This window comes from Cryptomeria japonica, chromosome 9 (assembly GCF_030272615.1).
Source record: "Cryptomeria japonica chromosome 9, Sugi_1.0, whole genome shotgun sequence".
In the NCBI taxonomy this organism is placed as follows: domain Eukaryota; kingdom Viridiplantae; phylum Streptophyta; class Pinopsida; order Cupressales; family Cupressaceae; genus Cryptomeria; species Cryptomeria japonica.
In genome coordinates this window covers 457,146,280-457,169,546 of record NC_081413.1, presented here as the reverse complement: position 1 = coordinate 457,169,546, position 23,267 = coordinate 457,146,280, and the positions used below count along the sequence as shown (strand labels likewise).

Genomic DNA, 23,267 nt, shown 5'->3' with positions numbered 1-23,267 from the left:
GTGTTGTAGGTGGAGAATAGGTGCATGGAGCATGAAGAACTTGCTAGAGAAATTTCTAGTGTTTTTGGTTCTCTGTCTGTATAGACTACAACACAATGTGTAGATGTCCTCACGGTGCGCTTACATCTAAGGCCAAGGTTTCACTAATCTGATGGTAAAAAGCACACATCTTGAGCTTTCTGTTCACGTAGCTAGAATATTTTTATCATTATGTATTTCTTAATTATTTTACATTTCCTTCTTGTAAACATAATTAGTATTGCTAAGTCCATTTCTTCTATATTATATTTCCTAGCTCACTAGAGCACTAGTTAAGTGACATAGTGTAGGGTCGTTTGTTGCTTGTGATCTCGTCTCAATGGTAACGAATCCCCTTCTCTATAATATTTTATTATTTCATGGACTATTTGGAAACTAGAAATGAGGATATCTTCCAAGGTACAAGGAGAGTACTTCTTGATTTTAATAAAAGACTCATATTTAATAATATTTCTATGTAAGTCACAATCAAAATGGAGATTTCCAACTTGACAAGTTTCTAAAGTTGTTGAAACAAGAAATTGCACGGAAGCCAACAAGGTTGAAATTAAATATGGAAGACATTGGCCCTACAACAGAGCAAATGATGTTCCATTTATGAAGAGTTGTCTTAAATTCCAAAGGCAATATAATAAAAAATATCCAACTAAAACTTTGGAAAGAGACCTAGATTTTTAGAGAGGTCCAAGATTTCCTGTTAACCATGGGGAAGATCTCATAATTGAAGTTGTGAGATCTAATGAAGATCTTTCAGACATAGACTCTTGATGGAACAACAATGATGAATATAGTAAAATAAAGAACTTCTGACATTCTCTTGGTTGGGAATTTAATAGATGGCAATAGACTGTTAAGTAAAGATTACAACAATATCAAGTAATATATGTCAATTTATCGAATATGTATAGGAAGATTTAATTTTTTGAGTATCACATATGTAAAGGATGTTTTAAAAAAAATGAAAAGATGTATACAGTAAACATAAAAGTGCTAATTGACACTTTTTTGGGGTATCTTTTTTGACTAAGACCCTGCATGGTTTGAAGGGTGGTATTGATACAAAACCTTGTGTGGTTTGTTTTTCAGTTGATACAACTTGAACTAACTCTCTATGATCTAATTATGTATTATGCTCATGATTTTTAATATAAAAAAATAACACAACATTAAACCTTGTGATGGCATGCAGTATCAATTTTGATGGTGTGATGGTATGTTAGAGGAAAAATAACCTAAATTTACCTTTGCTATGTGGAAGCTCAAAAATGGCAAATGATGAATGCAATTCAATGTGTTTTATTCAACAAGATTGGACATGGGTTCATGCATAGACGCATTTGAAAGCAAAAGTAGGAAATGGGTCAAGAAGATTATGCCCTAAAAACATACTAATAGGAGATAGTAAATGGTTTTTGAAGCTTACTAAAATAAAAAATAAAAAAAATTAAAACCTTGGTTTTGGTTTTTAATTTCGAAGTCCATCAAACCTATACCTATAAATAATTTTTGAGCTACATACTTGTGCATTGTGCAATGAGTTTAATACTAACAACAATATGATAATTTTAGACCTCAATAATGATGGTTGAATGATGAAATAAAACCTCAACAAATGGCATAAGGTGGACCTTTGACATGTTTTCCTCAAAACTTCTTGAAGTCTTTTACATGGTATGGGTATGATTTTTGATGAGATGGACACCGATCACATGAATATCTCATTGTTAGCAAAGATGCTATGTGTTGGGTGTTTATGAGGCTCACATTCTAATGAGTCTTAGGAATGTTCCACTTTCATTAGTTTTCTGCTACTTTATTAAGACTTTTACCAGCTTATTATTAGACTTTCCTATGTTTTAACCATCTACATAGCTACATTATGTTTAATTATAATATACAAATGACATGTTGACATAGAATGTTTTATGTGATTGATATATTGTTGAATGTTTTTGATAATAAAGCAGCCAAAACAAGGGGGTTGACCCATAATACATAGTAAGCCTCAGAGAGAACATAACTAGCACACACACAACTGCCAAACAACTGTCATCCAATCCCTATCTTAATCATCAAAAACAAAAACCACCTGCAACTATAGAATAACCCAAGATTGATAACAATCTCGTCCATATAGCAACTTAAACAACAAATAATAAAAAAGAAACTAACCTTAAACCATCTATCCTTAGAGATAAACATATTGTTCATACTATAAAAACTAAAGAGAGTAGAAAGAGTCTTGACAAGCCTCATATGGTTGATAAAGAAATTAAACTTAACAGGGATCCAACTTATCCTGAAACTAAAACTATAACAAAAAAGGAAAGAATCAACCATTAATAATTTTTTCCAGCTCCCATGTGCTGGGAGAGCAGTAGCCCGGTCCAATCTTCAGCCAGGAATTCAAACAGTTCCTTCATGGTGTCACCTTCCAGCACACCCTGTTTCACTTTTTCTTGGTGCAGCAGGCACATTGAAGTGGTCGAGGAGTGCATGACTTTAATGATAAATTTTGCAATTTTGTTGACATGGGAATCCAGATAGTCCAACTTCTTCTTCATACTATTCAGGTCCTAAGAGATAGCATTACATCCCGCACAATGCACCACCTCCTCCTTCTCTCCACCTTCAACAACAGTTTGACCGCCCTCAGACTTTCTCTCGTCCTCCTCAAATATCTGATTATGCAGGAGGGAAGTGGCAGAAGAAGGGGATGTGTTCTTATTATCATCCTTAACAGTCTCAAAGTCAAGGGCATTGGTATCCATCTTGGAAGACTCCGAGCCCTCTATGGCCTCCATATCATCCTCAGCCTTATCACTTTTTGCCTTCTCATAATCTTCCTCACCCTCAATGGCATAGTTCTTCCTCACAACAATTTGTTTCATATGGGGTTTGCCAGCAAATTTGTTGGACCTTCAAGGGGTCACACTGTCCTCCACGTCAGACTCAACTAATAGGATCTTAGGTTCTTTCCTGGGTTTCTTGGAGGTAGCTTTAGCAGCGGAAGGATTGCTTTTGTTTTTCTCCCCAATTTTGGGGGAAATGAGAGGGGCATGGTCAGGGGATTGACAAGGCGTAATACGCTTTTTCGAGGTCTTTTTATTACCTTTTTTAGTACCAATAGAGTAGTCGTGGAGGCAGGGAGCGGGTTGAACAGAGATGGGTTTAGGCAGACACAGGGCCCTATGGAAATTATAGAGCCAAAACATTAAAACTTGATGGAGGATGGTGAAATTGTTGTCTTGACTCACGCAATGATGAACCTCTTTAATAGTGGACTTTAAGGCATGAAGTAAAAAGAACGGAAAGGAAATAGTATCATGGCTGCGAAAATGATTGAGCAGTGAGAAGTGGTAATAATAGAAAACTCCATATCTTCCCTCAAGGGTAAAATATTTCATAATAATTTTACACACCTGGTCCCATGGATAAGGTAGGCATTCTCTGTTGAAACCCCCATGCATCTTAACTGGCTCCTCACCCTTTTTATAGAATCTGTTCATACTGGTCTCATCCGTGACCCTGTTGGTTTTCTTCCACTTCCTTCCCTCACTTGAAGACCCGTAGCTTGGGCAATGACGTCTTCATTAATTTCAAATGAAATATCCCCCATAACGACTCTCTTGTCATTCTAGCTGTTGAAAAACTGCATGGAGAGGTTTTCGTCAAACCCAGTCATGGCTTCCATGAATGGGATAATGCCCCCTTCCTTGACATACATCCAAACACATGGATCATTGCGGAAGCAGTTATCAATAATGTCCGGCTCAACCCGGACTAAATCCCCTCCATAACAGCTTCCTACAGAGTGAAGTTGGTAAGCAACGTGAAACTGGTAATGGTTATGCAGGGGGAAAAACCAGAGTGAAATATAAGAATGATTGACAAAAATTTAGCCAAAGTATGGTGAGAGCTGCAATAATTATCTTTTATGGTGTTTCCAAAGGCATGCGTCCACCAGCTCTGATAAGCACGCGAAAGGATAACTCTTAACTCATCTGTCAACTTGCAAAGATCTTTATTATGGGGAAATATTAAGTTCCACTTATAGCAATAAGTGTTGTACTTGCTATGGTCTATCAAGTTAATGATTAAAAGTTGAAGTTGCAATCCTTCGGTAACACAATTATCGGTGGCTGGACACGTCATCGTCGGACCAGTGCGGTGGAGAAAATGGGGACCACCAAAAGCCACCTTGCATAGCCCGCCCAATTCAAATTTGAATTTCCCTCCTGCAACTTGACATCGCAGATGGGCCAAAATGTCCACCCGTAAAAAAGGACATAGAAAATCATTGGTTAGTAGTGAAATTTTGGTCTCTTCCTATGAGGGATTTTTGTCTGTTAGAAAGTGATTCCAGGTGCCTTCGATACCTCATACCTTTCATCTCAAGGCCCGTTGCAGCTAGAGAGTCTGCCACTGAATTTTCCTCTCTATAAATGTGTTGAATGTTAAATTCCTCAAGCCAAACTATCAGAGACCATATGTCGTTGAGTATGTTGCTAATCATCCAACTAATCCCTAAAACACCTTTAGTCGCCTCAATAATCAGCTTAGAATCCCCTTCAATGATCGATCTTTTAGTATTAATATCAAGAGCCAATTTAAGCCCCCAGAAGAGCGCTAGGGCTTCAGTCATGTTACTTGAGGCAGAGCCAAAATTACCCACATAGGCCAAAATCAAGTTGCCCAAGCTATCCCTTATAATTCCACCTCTCGTTGTAACTCCACAGCGAGTGGCGCCATCAAAGTTAAGTTTGAGCCATGAGGGGGGCATATTCAACCATCTAGTGTTAAGCCTCTCCATTCTTTTGGAGTTGTCATATCAGAGGAAGTTGTTAGGCATATTCCATGTCCTAATCCAATTGCAATCCATCACCAGAGGGGCAGATTGCGGTTTTTTCCATTTGCAAACCAAAGTGTTCTCCCTGAGGAGCTTTTCTGTTATGCCAACCACCATGTCAACAGAGTTATTAGTCTAATGAAAGATCTGGTTGTTCCTTTCCTTCCAGATATGCCAACAGATATGAGGAGGGGTGAGTTTCCAAAACTGTCTAATCGGAGGGTGAGCAGAGGGGCACTTCCAATTGCTGATAAACTACTGCAAGTCTTCCAAGAAGGTCCACGCAATGTTGAATTTCTGTAAAACTTTATGCCAGTCCATAGAAGCGAAGGGGCAATGGATAAATAGATGATTTATGCTTTTCTTAGCACAATTACACAAAACACACCGATTGGCTAACATGAAGCCTCTCCTTTTAAGGTTATCAGTAGTTAGGATCTTCCCATGCAGAGTCATCCACCAAAAAAAAGTTTATTTTAGGAATAAGCTGAGAATTAGAAACTTCTCTCCAGCTATAGCAGTCATTCACAGGAGTGAACAGGAGACTATCGACCGACTTTACACTGAAAGAGCCTGAGGGATTCATAACCCAAACAAACTTATCAGCATGAGGGAATTGAGGAATCTTGACCTCCTCAAGAAGAGATTGTAACTCCCCCACCAAATGGCCCCAATAAGTATTATCTCCCAAACCATCAACAAGCCTCAACCAGCAGCGAGAGGGGGATATGTAATTCATCACAAGTGGACCAAGCGAGTCCTTGAGGGTTCCCATGTATCGCCAATCCAGTTGTCCTCCCATAATCTAATTTTCTCACCACTGCCCAACTGCCATTTTAGACCCTGTTTAAGCAGCTTCCAGTTTTTGACAATGTTGTTCCATATCTTTGATCCAGGTGGGAGCTCATTAGAAGATAGAAGGGAAGAGAAGGGGGTGTGATTAAAATACTTTGCCCGCATAATCTTGCACCATTCAGCTCTATCCTTCATAAGATTCAATCCAATTTTAGTCAGCAAAGCCTTGTTCAGGTCCGAAATTTTTCTGATCACTAGGCCTCCCATGTACTTAGGTTTGCACACCACCTCCCAATTGACTAAGCTGAGTCTGGACTTTTCCTCCATCCCCGTCCATAGAAAACTTCTTTGGATTTTCTCAAGTTTCTCAGCCATAGCAATGGATATCTTGAATAGCGATAGAAAATAGACCGGGACACCTTGAAGAGAGGCCGATAGAAGCTGGAGTTTACCAGCACTACTTAGGGTTTTTCCAATCTAGCCAGCAAGTTTCTTCTGCATTCTTTCTAAGATAGACTCCCAGAATTGGGGGATGACCTCCTTAATCATGAGAGGAAGACCCAAGTAGGAATTAGGAAGATTAGCATCACAACATCTAAGGATTTGCATGTTTACCTCAGAGATTTCTATCCATGTTGAAAAAATAAATTTTGCTATTATTATAATTGATAAGTTGTCTTGAGGCTAGGACATAATCCTCCAACAAGTGTTTCCATTCTTTTGCTTCTATAACGGATGACTAGCCAAACATGAAGGTGTCATCAACAAATTGTTGCATAACCATCAGAGGAAGGGTAGAAGTTACTTTCACACCCAAGATTTTTCTATTCTTGATTAAGTGGGAGAAGTTCCTGCTCAAAACTTCGGCCACCATAATAAATAAATAAGGTGAGAGAGGGTCCCCCTGCCTTAGTCCCTTCCCAACCTTGAAGAATCCCCAAGGGGTGTCATTGACAATCATCGAGTAGTGAATACTTTCCACCGCTACCTTGATAACATTGAGGAATCTTCCCCAGAATCCCATATTGGATAGAACAACATATAGGAACTTCCAGTTAACTTTATCATAAGCCTTTGAGATGTCAAGTTTAAGAGCCATACCTGGGTTGTGACTCTTCTCCATGGAGTGGATGACCTCATGGGTAGTTACGACAGCATCCAGAACCTGCCTACTCGAAACAAAACCCCTCTAAGAGGGGGTGATACATCTATCAAGAAGGGGTTTGATTCTATTGACAACAACTTTAGAGAAGATCTTGTAGATTGAATTGCACAGGCTAATAGGGCGATAATCAGTCATAAACTTTGGGTCAGGAACTTTGGGAACCAAAACAATGAGTGTTATTCAATTTCTTCAGAAGGTTCCCAGTGCGAATGAAGTCCCTGGTAGCTTTGATTAAGTCAGTCTTCATAGTTTCCCATAACACCTGAAAGAAAGTCGAAGGGAAGTCGTCAGGTTCAGGGGCCTTAAAGGCAACCATCGCAAAAACTGCCTCTTTAACTTCATCTTCAGACACATGGCTCATCATCAGCTCATTGTTAGCATCATTCAGAACTTGAGGGATAAGATTGAGAAGCTTATCACTAACCTCAGTAGGTTCACTCACCCTATCATTAGTGTAAGCATTAGCAAAGTGTAGAGAAGCCCATTGACCAATCTCGCTATTCCCCACCAATTCTTCATTTCTATTATTGAAAATGGAACAGATAGTGTTTCTCCTTTTGTGCTTTGAAGCAGACCTGTGAAAGAAGGAGGTGTTCCTATCCCCCTCAATTAACCACTGGATTTTGGATCTTTGCTTCCAATAGATTTCTTCAAGGCTCATGATTTCTTTCCATTTTTGTCTCCAACATTCCTCCTCTTTGTGGATATTCATCGAGGTGATCCCCTCCGCAATGGTTCTCTGGAGGCAGTCTAAATTGGTTTCAACTTCCTTCTTTCTCTTGAAGATATCACCAAAGGAAGATTTACTCCAGGATATGATCTCCCTTTTGATTATCTCCAACTTTTTAGCAATTCTAAACATAGCAGATCCTTGAACAGGGGAGTTCCACCAATTTTGGATACACTGTTTGAAGTCTGGGTGAGAGTGCCACATAATCTCATACCTAAAGGGTATGGGGCCCGAGACTAGCTTGTCAACCCAATAAAGGAGGATTGGGGAATGGTCAGAGATAGTGTGAGGGAGAGACAAGAGCGAGGAATTGTTGCCAAGGTCCCACTTGGCAAAGATCAGAAACCTATCCAGCCTGACCTGAATTAGATTAGAGCCTTTTTTGTTGTTAGACCAGGTGAAAGGATTCCCTTGGAGGTCAAGATCAAGTAGCTCGTTATTTCTAAAGAAGTCAACAAAGTCAAGCATGCTATTATTGTAATCAGTTATACCTCCTAACTTCTCGAAGGGAAAAAGAGGGGTGTTAAAGTCACCAGCTAACATGGACATTGCCTCCCTATTATTAGTCATGAAGGTAGTGATTTCCTCCCAGACTAGAGACCGACCATATCTAGTATTAGGAGCATAAATGTTGAAGAATTACCACGAGAAGTTATTCATAGTGAACCTGGTAGTAAGAAAGTTGTGAGAAAGACCAACAATGTGCCCATCCAACTTGCTCTTATTCCAGAGAGTAGCAATTCCCCCTAAAGTGCCTTTTGCCTCACTATAATAGAAGGCAACACCTGGCCATATACTATCCACAAGAGTAGAAAAATTTTCATAGGTCATTTTCACCTCCTGGATTAGAATAATATCAACCTTATTGGTAACTATGCATTTCTTAAGAGCATAGTGCTTCAGGGGGTTGTTTAAGCCCCTTAAGTTCCATGAAAGGAAATTCATTTCTTACATTTTTGAGATGTCTCCAGAGTTAATTGTTGTCCATTGGTAATTTCTCTGGCCATTACCTTAGTTCTGAGGGTCCTCTTAGAGGGTCTTCCTGGTTTAGAGTCATTTCTAACATTCGCCTTCTTATTTCCTCTAGTTTTTCTTTTGGGTTCTTGCCATTCCTCTCTCGCTTTATCCATAGGCAAAGACAGGGAGGAACGACTTCCACGAGAGAGAATAGTGATCTCCCCTATAGATCTAGTAGTAGAAGAAGAGGAGGTTGGATCCAGGATGTTCACTTTGGGAGGTGTGGGCCTAGCCCCTGTGCACCATATACTTCTCCCATTTTCTCCCATAGTGTTGGGATTTAGCTGCTTGAGCACAAACGGAGTGTCTCGTTGTACCCTTTCTTCTCTCTGAAGCACTCTTCAACTTTCAGTCCTTCTCGTTCTACCTTCATTTGGGAGATCTCTCCCTCTTCTAAGTCTGGGTCCAAGCACCTCCCCGAGGAGGGAGGTGTCACCTTGGGGTTAGGGGTCTTCATCATATTAAGAATACCTTCCAAGAAGGGGTAGCCCTCCTCAATAGTATCTTGAGGACCATCCCTTTCCTTCAAGACCTTGGTTTGATCCTCAATATTGTTAGTAACTGGGGGATTGGGGGAGTAACATTTTAAGTTGCATCCACATTGACAATACCCGGGGAGCACAGCTTCTCCTTCAGTTTTTCTTCCGGAGGCAGAGGGGTCGAGCAATCAGCTATTACATGACCATGTTTTCCACACCTTTGACAATAAAGGGAGGCATTCTCATAGACAATAAACTGTGTCCATTTACCCCGTTTAGATTTGAGAGCTATGAAGTTAGGGAGGGGGTTGTTAATAGCCACATTCACACATAGGCAGACATAAATGAGTCTAGACTTCTGCATCGTCACATTGTTAGCAACAACGAACTAGCCAAAAGAGTTGCCAATCCATCTAAAATAGTGTCATCCCATAACTCCAAAGGGAGGTCGGGGAGTCTGATCTAGACCGACGCCAGTCTGAGGAGGTCTGCACTAGGGTCAAACCCCAACTTCCACTTAGAGAGAGCTAAGTAGTGTTTTCCATAAGACCATGAACCATACATGATGTAAATAAAATCTTCTTCTGTAGTGAATCTGAATAAAAAGAGCCCACCCGACATAGCAGAGACAAAGAGGCTACCTTTTAGTTTCTATCTGGAACCAGCCCATCTTCTGACCATATCTATCGTGGGTCTAAAGGCCAAGAATCTCCCCACCAAGCAGAGGTGTAGGGAGGAGGCGATATTATCCATAATACTGTCGGGGAGACAAATATCGGGACCATCCTCACCAACAGTTACCTTTGGCAGCAGAGTCGATGACCCCAACTTAGTATTTCCAACAAGAGCACCTTTTCATGTGCTCGCTTGAGCTTCCCTAGGCAAAGTCCCCACAACATCAGTCTTGGGAACCTTCACATGGGAGGGAGCCTCGTGCAACACCACATTACAAGCGCCAACGATAGAATCACCATCCAAGGGAGCCCACCCAACACTCTGGGAGCGCAACATAAGACCCAGATCCAGACATAATTGCAGGTTAGCAGGGAGGTCAGGTTCCAGGGAGGACAGGTCCTCCCCTGCAGAAATGACAACCATTGTAGAAATTCAAAATTGTGGTGAGTGGAAAGTTGCAGAGCTTTTTTGAAAAGCGTTGATGTTTATATATTGTTGAATGTTATGAATAATGGTTTGAGTTGATTATTATTTGTTGCAAAGGACTAACATGTAGCTTGAAGGGAGTCTTATGCAAGCCGTAGCTTGATAGATCTCTGATCCACCTATAGCCAAGGGAGACATACTTCAACGATTGTATGGGAATAGTTAAGGAATGATAAGAGAGTTGAGGTTGTGTTGGAACTTCTTTGTTCACTTTCTCTCTTCAGTGAACACGAAGGAATTCCAATATTATGGAGCACAAGGAGGTTATAAATCATCAAATCCAATTTAATGAAGAGGACCACATCCCCGATTCTATGTTATAAGCAAATAAATGAGTTCGTTTTAGAACGAGACTCTATAGTCTAGTTGTTTTTTGTTTTCTTTAATTAATAAGTTGTCTCAGTGTTAGGGAGATGCAACATTGTCCAAGATTAGTTGGAAGAAGTAATGAGCTACTTCTTCCAAATTGCTTTAAAAGGAGGAAGTGTTGTGTTAGTCAAGATCTTCTTCAATTAGTGCTTCAAGTTAGTGTTAAGTTGTTCTTTCAGTTATCAAGTTGATTTATGATAGAATCACATAAATACAGTCAATGGTTGTTGCTAGATTTTATATGTAGTTGTAATCCCATTATCTAGGATATGCATTATGAATAGAAATATACATGACTATTATCTTCTGAGTTAAACGTACTGTTACTTTTCAAAGATTAAACTCCTCAAGCAAGGGCTACTTGAGGTAATGTAGTCCTCCTCCTTTCTATTTTGTTAATTAAGTTGTTATGAATGGAGAAGTTAGATTACAATTACTTTCTTAATTATTATGAGCACGTGCTTTTGGTCTGTTAATACTGTCATAGATAAGAGTCTGGTTGCAACCAATTTGTCACTCATTGTTAGTTATTCATTGTCACCTGCAACCATTGCTAAGTTACTCTTTGAGTCTCTTGTAGCAATTGCTTTACTAGGTAGTCTTTAGATAAAAACCTGTTGTATCTTCATTAGTTAATTATTCCTTTACGCAACGATAGAAGCTTAGGAATCCTTTGCTGCACACACAATGCCAATACCATCTTTGAAGATATGTCCTTGGTTGACAATTAAGTGAACCTCCATTAGGATATTAGGTTACTCCATTGAATACCCCAATTGAGTTGAGTACATGACATACTACACCAACTTAATGAACATAATGAAGACCAATCACATTCTATAATAAGTAAACCTTGCTAACACTAATTCATAATGAATGGTATATCTATTCTAATATATTGACCTTGTGGACATTAAAAGTAGTCTATTCTTCTTTATTATAATATAAAACATTCATTTTAATGACACATTGATATGCGTATCTTTTGCCATGAAAATTAGCTTTGGTTTGTATGTGTAGATGTGAAACTAGAAGGTGGGTGATACTTAAAGACGAGTGGGTAAATAGAACATGTTGTTATTGTACTACGGAAACAAAGGAAACAAAATTGAAGAAGAAAGGATAACAAACGTGATCAAGATTTACAACGAAAGATCCAAGATACAAGGAAAGGGGGCTCAAGTAGGTGTGGTGTTGACTACTTATTTGTTTTTGGGCTTTAATGCTTATCCATATTGCTATCTATTTGTGAGTTCATAGACTATATAGCCTTGCAAAGTTATAAAAAACATACATTCATTCATCCATAAATAATACCCACATTCTTCAAAAAGTCTAGGTCTTAAAACACCCTTATTATTATTATAATAATACCAAATAAAATGATTAAATTTGTTGCTAAGTTTGAATTTTAGATTTCCCGCTTCGGATAAAGGGAAACAAAAATCTGAATCGAATCCTCAAAATCCAGTAGCACAAAGGAACGAACAATCAGGATCCTTCTGAAGAAGAAGAATAACTCGTAGAAGATAGCATGGGGAAGGAAGGAGAAGAACGTATAGAGTGTGCAGAATGCGAGTGTGAAAGAGCACAGGTAGTCTGCTGTACTGAATCTCTCGCCTATTGCAACTCCTGCTCACACAAAATTCACTCAAAGAAAGCTCGCTTTCATCATCAAATCCTCCCCATCGCTACTTGTTGTCATTGTCTAATCCGCACTGCAACTCTCCAATGTTTTCAATGCTATAAAAAACCCAAGCCCTTCGTTCTGTGTACCCAATGTTCAAAAACCATACATTCTGCCCCTTGTACACGGGCTCACAAAATCACCATCCTCGCCTTCTTAAGCAATATTGTTAAAACAGAAAACCAGTTCTCTACCCATGTAAAGGAGGAGAAGACAGAACCTGGAGGTGGGCATTCAGCCACCAAGGAGAAAAAAAGGAGAGCAGGAAGCAGTATTTCTGATCTTGACAACAAATACACGCCTGGTAAAAAGCCTAAAATTAATGTAAACAAGAGAACGGGAAACTGTTACTCTGATCCCCAAGTCAAATGCCCACCAGAAGAAATACTTGAAAAACAGGAACCCCAAGCATCCTCTGTTCCTAGGAAAAACATTCCCAGGGCAGCTAGCAGGCGTGTTTTTGGCCCCGTAGAGATTCACGATTCTTCTTCTGAAAGCGAAGCTGATGAGGATTCTGATTCATGTTATAGTGATTTTGAGGAGGAGAGTGGGATCAGGCGCATACACAGGGGGAATGTCTCCATCGAGGCATTTGTTGTGAATGCTGAAGAGGAGAATGAGGAAGAGGAAGGTGATGTTGCAGAGGGTACAAATGCAGGCGGGTTCGCGAAGGAGGAAAGCGTAGTGGTGGGAGTGAAGGAGAGGATAAGGAAGATGCTGGAATTGGGGTTGCATCCTGACACTCCTGATATTGAGGCACAACAGGCCTTGAAGAATGCACAGCGCCTTCTCACTAAGCACAATCTCCAACAGGCAAGCAGAATTGTTTTTTACAGTCCTGGTTTATGTTAGTATATAACATATGCTGATGATATGCTTTTGGCGTTCAGTGAATGCCCCTATATTTGCTATACATATTTTTTGCGTAAATGCAATAGCTACAGTCAACCCTGGAGTCTAAGCAGCCACAAACAAGTCCTTACAAGTAAAACTTAGTAGCATATAGAAACACAAATTCGCCCTTGCTTCTGTCCTTTCTTCTAGTTTTGGTGCTGTTTCGCGGAGAGGAAACATTTTGGCACCAAGGAACTGTGTATGATTTTCTGCGGTAGGCTTGCCTCTGTATGTCTGCCGAACCTCACAAATATTGTGGTTACATGGCTTATTTGTTGTCTTGGCTCATGTTGTGAAAATTAGTCTTTTCTGGTAGGCAAAAATTCTCTTATTACAAAGGTAACAAGATAGTTAAAGTTAGCACTTGCGCATTTAAAGGTGAATTGACAAGTATAGATACATGGATAACAGAGTACACCCAACTAATCTTTGATCTCTGGTTGGCCCCACATTCTTTGAATGTTTGCCATACTATGCAGCTCCTGTTTCCAGAGTAGTTTTGGTGTTTTTATTTTTAACATGAAACATTCTTGATGTAATAGCATCCACACGACATTTGGAAGCATTCACAAAAAGGGCAGGAGAATGTGAAAAGGATAGTATTTAGAATGTCAAGAGTACAAGAAACCAATTGGTTGATTGGTTTTCCAACGACTCTTGTAAGATGCATTGAAAGTTCAAATAGAGGATTTCGAAAAACCCCCTTCAGAGTTTGTAAAGAGAGATGAAATGAATGAAAACAAGTTTTAGAACGTGAGTTAGATTTTCAAATCTGTTTTGTTGTTGTTCGTGGTTCCTTGTGTGTTTTCAAATCTGTATTAAAATCATGGAATTTTGCATATTCATAGTGTACCAGGGATGTGTATTAAATGTGGGTTTTGGCTGCAAGAACAAAGCCACAATTAACTTGGTTGATCCAAAAATTGATCTAGTTTATTACCAAGATCAGCTGTTCTAATTCAGTAATTGCTTTGGAGCGGATGGACATGGTTTTGGCCTTATGAATGCAATTGTCTTGCAGGGTCAAAAACAATACTATGTTCCTTCTAAAAAGCTATGCACTTATAAAAGGTTACACCTCATTTTGAGTTTGTACGTAAGTTATGGATTTTGAAAAATGGAGAACAAGATGAGCATTGAAGTGGCAGTTTCATTTCTTTCACGTGGTGATTTTGCATCAAAGGGCGATTTCATAATTGATGGGTTGGTTATGAAAGTAGTTCTATATTGGACTGATGCAGTTTCGTCTATGTTTGTAACGTACAACACCCTATTTGTTGTTTTTTTCAAGTTTTTCCAAAACACAAGAATGAATAACAATGACAAATAGAAAGTTGCTCGCTGATTAGAAACTGACTTTGAATCATTCAGTGTTTGTTCCATTCACTGATATAAGGTCTTTGAAAGTTTTCCATTCACAACACAGTACATAACATAGTATGATAATACACTAAACCCAACATTCACAACTTCAAAATAATTCAAATGTGATGTATTACAGAACTAACTAGACCTGATACAGCAGTTTTCACAGTAGGACAGTCAATGGCAACGCTGGAAGCAACTTTCCACAGCCATAAGCAAGATCCCATATGCAGCGATAGTGTACAGGAAATCTACCAATGCCATGGAAGATCCCATGAAGTGCTCAGACTTCCATATCATCCATAAGAAGATTGCAGCCTGGCAAAAACCTTCAAAATCTGATGATACTCCATTCACGATCAAGAGAAAACAGGGCGGCTAGCTAGAAGGGGTAATTTGCTCCATAAAATCCAAAACTCAACCAAAAATTTGAAACTTGTTGCAATGTGGTTGCCCAGACCAAGGAAATTGATTTAAACAATGCCAAGAAAGTTTTGAACGAAGCCCTAACTCCCAACTCCAAGAACAAGAGGGTTGACCAGCATGAAAAGATGGACGGATAGCTTAAAAACACAGCAAAACAGTCAAAACAATACCAAACATTGCCATAGGCCTTTGCAAATGATTCCCAACAAAAAGACTCCAGTCTACACTCAGACTACCATGAAGATTCTCATTTTCTTTGTAGTCATGTGCATGTGATCAAGGCATAATATGGGGTTGTTGATAAATGTGGTAAGCATTCCAAGGACCTGTACAAAGTGTATGGTGATCAACAGCATTATTACTAGAGGAAACAACCATGGGTTGGGAAAGAGGATAGTTTGAATGCTTTGAATGAGTTAGATGGCCCTAATGGGAGTGCTTGTGCTGCTTGACAAAATTTGTTTGGGAGGGTTACCTATTCGTCCCTAGGGAAGAAGGGTGGCCTTGGGTCGAGGGAGAGAATCTTGGTTCCTTTAGGAATCGTGTGAAGTAGATGCACTCTCATGGGTATTGCCCTGGGTGGGTGAAGGGGAGCATTGTTGGTCACATAGAAGGAAAATCTTAGTATCTGCTAAGTTGTGGAATACTCATGGGTTCCAAAACTGCGTGAGCAACTTGCGAGTTAACTTGCCATTCCTTGTAGATGAAAACTTGTCCTTTTACTTGTGAAAACTTGTTGTGAAACTTGCCTAACTCGCCAGACTTGCAGAAAAAAACGTGATGCAAACCTAAACAAACAAAAACATGGGCAAAACACAAGAAAATCCGTGACGTGGTTAAAATGTGGGTAAAACATGAATTTAAGGTGAATATTTCTCTATAAAACCCTACATTGGACCTCTGTCAAACACCACAAAATGTTAGTATTTTTAGAGTTCTTGGGTTTTTGTGCATCAAATTTTTTTTGGACTTGTCGAGTACTCTCCGATTCCAAGTCTACAAATTATGGTTGGTCCTATCTAGGGGCTGATCATTGTCATCTTGTAGAAGGTTGTGGTAAGAATCTAAGAGTGTTTGCAACTCCTCTACACTTTTTTCTTTGAACTTGGAGGGCTTGCTTGAGGGGGAGGAGACGTGCCCTGAGAGTAGGCTTGATGGTGCCGTTTGAGATGGGGTTGAATCATTCATCAGATTATCTATTGTGGAGGCAACATGAATAAGTTCTTGAAGGTGGAGGATGCCCCATAGAGGCCATGTGATTGGGGGGACAAATGCACAAAGGTTACTGGCAGACAAAGAAAAGTAGAATGTTGAAAGCAAGGTGAGCTACAAAGAAAAGGTAGACCAAAGGGTGGACAAGGGGTCACAAATTAAGTCATGAGTGTGAATGAAAAGCCATAGCCTGCACTAAGGAAAGGCTGCAGGTGTCATGCCCAAATCTTTTTTTAACTAAAAAAATCCAACTATGTTTTTTTTAAGAAACTTTATTGGAACATTACTATAAACTTTAATATTTGACACGGATGCTCTACTTGTACTTGGCGATGTTGCTTTTTCATTTTAGACTAGGTTATAACTTATGGCTCAGGCAATATGTTCTACTTGTTTAAACATCACTTGCAAATCCTACCACACTAGAATTGTTCTATTGCCAAGGCATGGAAAGCCTCTACTTGTGTCAACATTAATGACATATTAAAACCTTATTTACTTTTAAAACACTAATCTCATTTACAACCTCCCAATCTCTCTAACCATCTATTAAAGAAAATCATGTGACAGTTTAGGGTTGTATTAGCTATGTGTGAGGCGGGGTGTTACAGTAGGTTTCCAGAAAAAGTCATAAATTGGTAGAAGGGGAGGTTGCAATCGAGTAAGAAAAGCTGCTGTGAGGTTTGGGATTTAAGAACAGGATCTCTATCTGTAAAAACAACTCAAACAAGTGTTAAGGACTATCGTTGTGCCCCCTTGGGTATGTTAAAATGTAGGTGGAAGAATCCAAATGTGTGATTATGCCTGGCAAGGTGGGTTACACGCAAACTACTAAAACAAACAAGGAGGAGGCTCACTGTATTTGATAGTGATTAAGACTAGTTTGAAGGGGTGTTTCGCTTCCAAGTTCCAATCAAGATTAGAAGATCTAATTGTTATTATGAACAAGGTAAGTAAACTTGAGCTGAGTATGAAATCAAATCTAGAGCTAAGTGAGAGAAATTGAAATATCTAACATTCAATATTATATTTAACCTAGTCTGCAATTTGTAAACAAAAGAATAAAACAAGCAAATCACTAAGCTAATAGCATAAAATAAGCTTTTCCTTGCTTAACAAGGAGCTCTTATATTCTGCTTTAAGAGAAGCATGTGCATAAATGCTTGGTACAATGCTTCTACCTGTCTTGACAGTGTTGAAAAAGAAGTGGTTCCACAATTTGCAGAAGACTTGTGTATCCTTGATCTTCTTCGTGTTCAACTTGCAGATACCTTGGGGGAGAAAGATGAACTGGTGTAGGAATGTGAATTGCAATTAACCATGGGTTCAGTGGTGTTGTGTAAAATTAGAGGGAGAAAGTAGATGAGTGTCACAAATTGAGTAGGAATTATAGCATCATGCTGATATAAATGAAGAAAGTTTTGGAAAAGTAGGGGGAAGGATGCTGAGGGTCCTAATATAGCAGGATTCGGGACCAAGAGAGGTGTTAATGACAGAAAGCCAAATGGTTGTCTCCAACTGTCATAAATAACTACTTGCAGCAGTGCCTCAAATTTTGAAAACAGGGCAGTCTTGCCAGATGTGAGGTTGTGGATATTTTCAAACCTGAGACTGGGGTGCAATAGGATCTGTAGGGTCTTGGAAATGGTCAACTAGAAAAATGAGACTTCGAAATAGATAGGGAACCTTTGCTCAAAGCTGGACAAAGATTACTGTTATCACAAAATCTTGCACCCTTGTTAAGCTATCAACTTAGCAACCTTGTGAAACATGGAAACAACCCCGAAGTGTGGGACCTTGTGCATGGAGGTTGAATCTCTGGAGAAGGCCGGCTTCCTTCTTCAAATAGGTGCAGGTGTTGAACCAACTCAACACTTCAAAACTTACTACTAAACCTATCCTAACAACTTGCAGAGGAAAGGGAAGAGAGAATTGCTTAAAATGAAAGGAGGTGATGCACCAAGAAGAGATGGTTTCTCTCCTCACCCGAAATGGTACAAGGAATCAACTGAAATATCCAAGAGATGCACAAACTTCAGTTGTATGAGTGACCCAAACGCATGTATGGAGGTTAGAATTTGCTAAGTGTCCAGAGGGGAGAAGGATTCCCACAAGTCACACTCAGAAAAACAAGTTAACACAGCATATATGGAGAGAAGAAAACCACAAACATACACTTATAATGGAGGTAAGAACATACACAACATGCATAAGTTGAAGTAAGGCAAGAATGGTAGTTTCAATTCATTCAAAGGCCAAAGGCCAAACTTACAGTTGCAGAAATGCAAAAATAATTACAAGTCTTCAAGAGAAGATAAGAGCATAAGAAAGCTCAAGGCAGCAGGGAGAGAACCCTTTACAATGAGGCTTAAAAGCCATTATATATAAAAATGGGTTACAATGGTGTTCATGACCTCTGCATTTCTGTCTGGAAGTGCAGGGAAGTGCATGCACTTGGCTTGTACATGCAAGCAACCTAGCCATACCTCTAAAGGCAATTCTGAGAAAGATAGATTGACTGACCTTCCAAAATCAGACATGACATAAGTCACCAAGCATGGCCCCGTACCTCCCTTGATGGAAATCCTGCCAAAAACATTAAATGCACCCCTGTGGCTCCACAAAAAAAGTGCATAAGTCACCAAAATTGTCAGAGCATTTAAAGCCTTGAGTGTCGATCATGCCATCCGGAAGCGTTGCAAGTTGGAAGTAGGCTTGGAAGACTTCGGAGACCGGACTCCCGAAGTGAGGAAGACAAGGGAAGGGGAAGAAACTTCGGAACCTCGGGGTTCCGGAGTTCCAGGATAGAGAGGGAAAGGGTTAAAGAGAGAAGGGGAACTTCCCGGTCTCCGTAGTTGGGGAACTTTGGAGATCGGGGTCATCGTAGTTGGGGAACTTTGGGGTCCGGGGTCATCGTAGTTGGACAAGGAACTTGGGACCCTGGGGGTTCCGGAGTTCCGGGGTAACTTCGGAGACCGGAGTCATCGTAGTTGGGGAACTTCGAGGACTGGGGTCACCGTAGTTGGACAAGGAACTTCAGAACCTGGGGGTTTCGGAGTTTCGGGGTTGAAGACTTGGGAACTTCGAAACTTGGGGGTTCCAGAGTTTCGGGGTTGAGGAACTAGGAACTTCGGAACCTGGGGGTTCCGGAGTTTCGGGGTTGAAGGTTAAGGAACTTGGAAACCTGAGGGTTCCGGAGTTTCGAGGTTGAAGACTTCGGAGATAGGAGCCACCATAGTTGGGGAACTTCGGGGACCGGGGTCACCGTAGTTGGACAAGGAACTTGGGAACCTGGGGGTTCCGGAGTTTCGGGGTAGGAACTTGGGAACTTGGGGGTTCCGGAGTTCCGGGGGAGGAGAACAAAAGAAAAGCTAAGGGAAGGAAGGGAACTTTGGAAACTTGGAGTTCCGCAGTTCCGGAGCAGGAAAGAAAGAGGCTAAGGCAAAGAAACTCGAAACCTCGGGGTTTCAGAGAAGAGAAAGAGAGGGCCAAGGAACTTCCGACAAGGCAACACTTCAAACCATGATTTCACCGCTTTTCTCTTTGATCAACTGGGCAGTGCTGGTCCATGAAACATATCTTTGATCGGTTCTCACTGATGGACCAAGGGCGTTGTAAAATGACAACAATTACCAAGGAGGATTTGGCAATTTTGTTGGGTCTGGTTCTCTTACGAACTCAATATGCAGTGCAATTGCTTTTTTTAACCCTTCTTTTTAGGTGTTGGTTATTAAAATTGAAGATCTAGGCAGGCCTTCTAAGATGTTTATTTTCCTTTCTATGATGAATTGATCTTGGTTGGTTGGTTGTGTGGTTCCTTATAGTCGTTGGCCAGGAATGTCCTACAGAATCTGATTGACATTGAGTTGTTACTCAGAATTGAAAGTATTCTCAGGAAGAGGCCTCTCCATACCTCTTTGCAGTCCCCTTCAGATCCTGATTGACATTGAGCTGTTCAGAAATTCAGAATTCAGAGGCTGCAGAAGAGTTACTAATAGCGATGTTGGCTTTATATTTAGCAGAAAGAGTCTGTAGTTGCAGCTTTTGTTTTCCAGCCCTTCAATTATGGTTTGTACCTTGGGTTTTGAACACAAAATGTTTTGATACCGAAGGATTATCTGATTTTCCATAGTATGCTGGCCTTTCAAGACATCTCTGACCTTTATTTGTGGCTTGACTGTTTCAGTTGGGTTGTCTGGCTTCTAGGTACCCTTCAGCAGGAACCGTCTGCGAATTTTCATCTACATAGAGAAATCCTTAGGTTAATGCCAAATGGCCTAGCAGAGAGTTACCAACGAGCTTCCTTAAATTCCATTTGTCCAAATCTTTAGGCACTAAAGTACAACAAATTTTGATCACTTGTGCCACCCCTAGAACTTGCCAATTTGCTTGGCCGCCTGTTTAGAAACAGTTGCAATTCACTAGGAAGGATTTGCAACAGTGTAAAATTTGGCATTTCATTCAAATTTCAAATATATAATTTCACTTATTTCTCATTTGTTTTTATTATTGTAAGGAGTTGTTTTAAGCACGTAAGTTACAATATATAGTTCCAATAATTTTAGTTTTTTAATGCAGGCAGAGGTGATGAATGGGGCACTCAAGGATTCAGAAGCACTTGCTGGGGGTATGCGCATGGTCGAGCTGAGATCCAAAGGAAAGATTGATAGAATTGGAAGGATTGAACAGTGGGTAGTTGAGCTTGCCCATGTTATTGCAGACAATTTTGACACACAATATTTCACTAGAAAATACACCAGAAGGGATCGACCTCTTCAGGTAGCAAGCACCAACAGAGCAATCTTGCTTTTATTCTTCTTCCATGTCGTTTTCCTGGTTTAGAAACATTATCACATGTTAATTTGATTCTTTTCAGGTTATCTTCTATGGTATCAAACAAAATGCAGATTGCTCTGGCTTTGCATTTGCAGCAACATTCAATAGAATTACAATAATGTCTGCAAATTATAATCCTTCCAAAACCGCAGCTGACAAAGAGAATAAAGAACTCTCCACTCAAAGCTCATATACGAGGATTGCCAGACACAATTACAAGTTGGGTATTGTTACAGGATTGCGAGATGCTGTCAAAAAGAGTTCTGGAAAATGGGGTTCAGAAGACGGAGATGGAAGAAAAGGAAAGGGTACAAGAAGTAGAATAGAGAATAAGCAGGAGGCGGCAATGCAAGCACTTGTTCTACATTCCAAAGAAGTTGGGGAAGCATACATAAAGGATAAAGGGATCAAAATCAAGATCTTTAAAGCCAAGATAAGAGAAAGCGCAAGGAACTTAGAAGCATTTGCCCGTGGGAAGATGGATTCAAAGCAAATTGACATCAACCAGAAAGCATTGCCAACCAATCACAGGGAGAGGTCATGAAAATAGTTGCAGTGTTGATGCCAATTTCAGCTGCCAGTATGTTTCCCATTCTTCAGTATTTGGCTGTTACTTTGGAATATTATTTATAATGATCGCTGAAAATGGTTGCAGTGTTTATGCCAATTTCAGCTGATAGTATGTTTTCCATTCTTCAGTATTTGGCTGTTAGTTTGGAATATTATTTATAATGATCTCTCTGCAACGTATGGTTCAGATCAAGCATTATTCATAGGTTTTGCTTTAGCATCATGCGGTGCTAGATTGCGCTTCATTTTGTTAATTACTGGTATGTTACTGTGTGATTTTATTTAAGAAAATATTGATGAAGCTGACAATATAGAATCACTCTCGGAAGGAGGTATAACTCTATGCATGAGGACTCAGTCAATGAGATCCATTAATTTTTATCAATTACTTCAGTGTATAATTTGAATAATATTTAAGCAGCTATGGTATCATCTACCTAGATTTATTGTTGCAATATATGTTACATTGTCTTCCTGCTAGAAGAAATCAACCAAACTTTATTGTCGTTACCCGTGCCTATTCACAACAAATAGGACATGAAAGCACGTTGACAGATGGGCATTCTTGATATTATAAACAATCTTAAGGCGTAACGTTGTGCTTCATAGATCTGAAAAAGTATTCATCTCCAATTGAGGGGAGCAATATTTAAAATCAAAGCTTTACCCATGGTGACAGTCAGGATTTGCATGAGGCAGGGATCAATCTAAACGTGTTCCCATATACAGTATCTCGTAGTCATATCTCCTCTAGTCAAGTTATCCAATTATGTTGCTTGAGTTAAAAGTTGTCCTGAGGGTGAGATGGTTAGTCTAGATAACAAACCTGCTTCTCAGTAGAATTTGATGCCACTTAAATACTGTATGAACTATGAACAATGGGTGATATCTTCGTGTCTGTTGGCATTCATCTTTTTCAGTCATTCAAATTCCCACTTTCAAGAAATATAGGTATAAACTTACAAAGTAACTTGTTGAATACCTTGTTCATTTTTACTTGGAATGTATAGCTGGAGCATTCTAGAGTCCGAAAGGCATTATACCTTGTTCATTTTTACTTGGAATGTATAGCTGGAGCATTCTAGAGTCCGAAAGGCCTTATGTGAAACTTGTAATGACCTTGGTGAGTTATTGAATGCAGTTTTCTCCTATTCTTATATTTGGATTGATATATATATATATATATTTTTCAATAAAAGTGGATTATTCTATTAAACTTTTTTATTAATATTTTTTATTTTTTACACAAGATTCAAAGAGCATACCAAAGGAAAGAACCCTGGGAAGAAAACCTTCGGTCACAACTCATAAAATAAACCTATAGTATCTAACGGATCAATTTATACACCCCGCCCAAAACCACATACAAAATGCGGTCACAACACATATAATATCAGTTTTGCATAGAGCTCATATGACAATTTGCCAAAAAAACCCATCGGATAATTTTCAAATGTAGACTCCATAGCTGCTATCAATGGAAGAAGACAAAATTTTCCAAAGCCCTGTGTCAAATCCCATGAGCCAAAAACCTTCCTGCCAAAAAAGAAAGTATCAAAAAACCTTTGGAAAAACACTATTATATCAAATACCATGACCTCGAACTGTTCTCTAGACAAAGAACATGAATACTTGAAATGAAAGGGGAAAGCGTGAATAATTATCATCATAAA

At 39.6% G+C, this 23,267-nt stretch overlaps 1 protein-coding gene across 1 annotated transcript; it reads left to right on the top strand.

The window, feature by feature from the left end:
- Positions 1-12,055: 12,055 nt before the first annotated feature.
- Positions 12,056-21,982, top strand: LOC131080023 (uncharacterized). The gene is made up of 3 exons (XM_058018112.2): positions 12,056-13,104; positions 20,767-20,967; positions 21,065-21,982. The coding sequence occupies exons 1-3, from the start codon at positions 12,139-12,141 to the stop codon at positions 21,566-21,568; spliced, it is 1,671 nt and encodes a 556-aa protein (XP_057874095.2). The 5' UTR covers positions 12,056-12,138; the 3' UTR covers positions 21,569-21,982.
- Positions 21,983-23,267: the final 1,285 nt, after the last annotated feature.

Coding starts and splice junctions, on each gene's coding strand:
- LOC131080023 (XM_058018112.2), top strand. CDS start 12,139: ATGGGGAAGGAAGGAGAAGAACGTATAGAGTGTGCAGAATGCGAGTGT. Junction 13,105..20,766: donor CTAAGCACAATCTCCAACAG/GCAAGCAGAATT, acceptor TTTTTAATGCAG/GCAGAGGTGATGAATGGGGC. Junction 20,968..21,064: donor GAAGGGATCGACCTCTTCAG/GTAGCAAGCACC, acceptor GATTCTTTTCAG/GTTATCTTCTATGGTATCAA.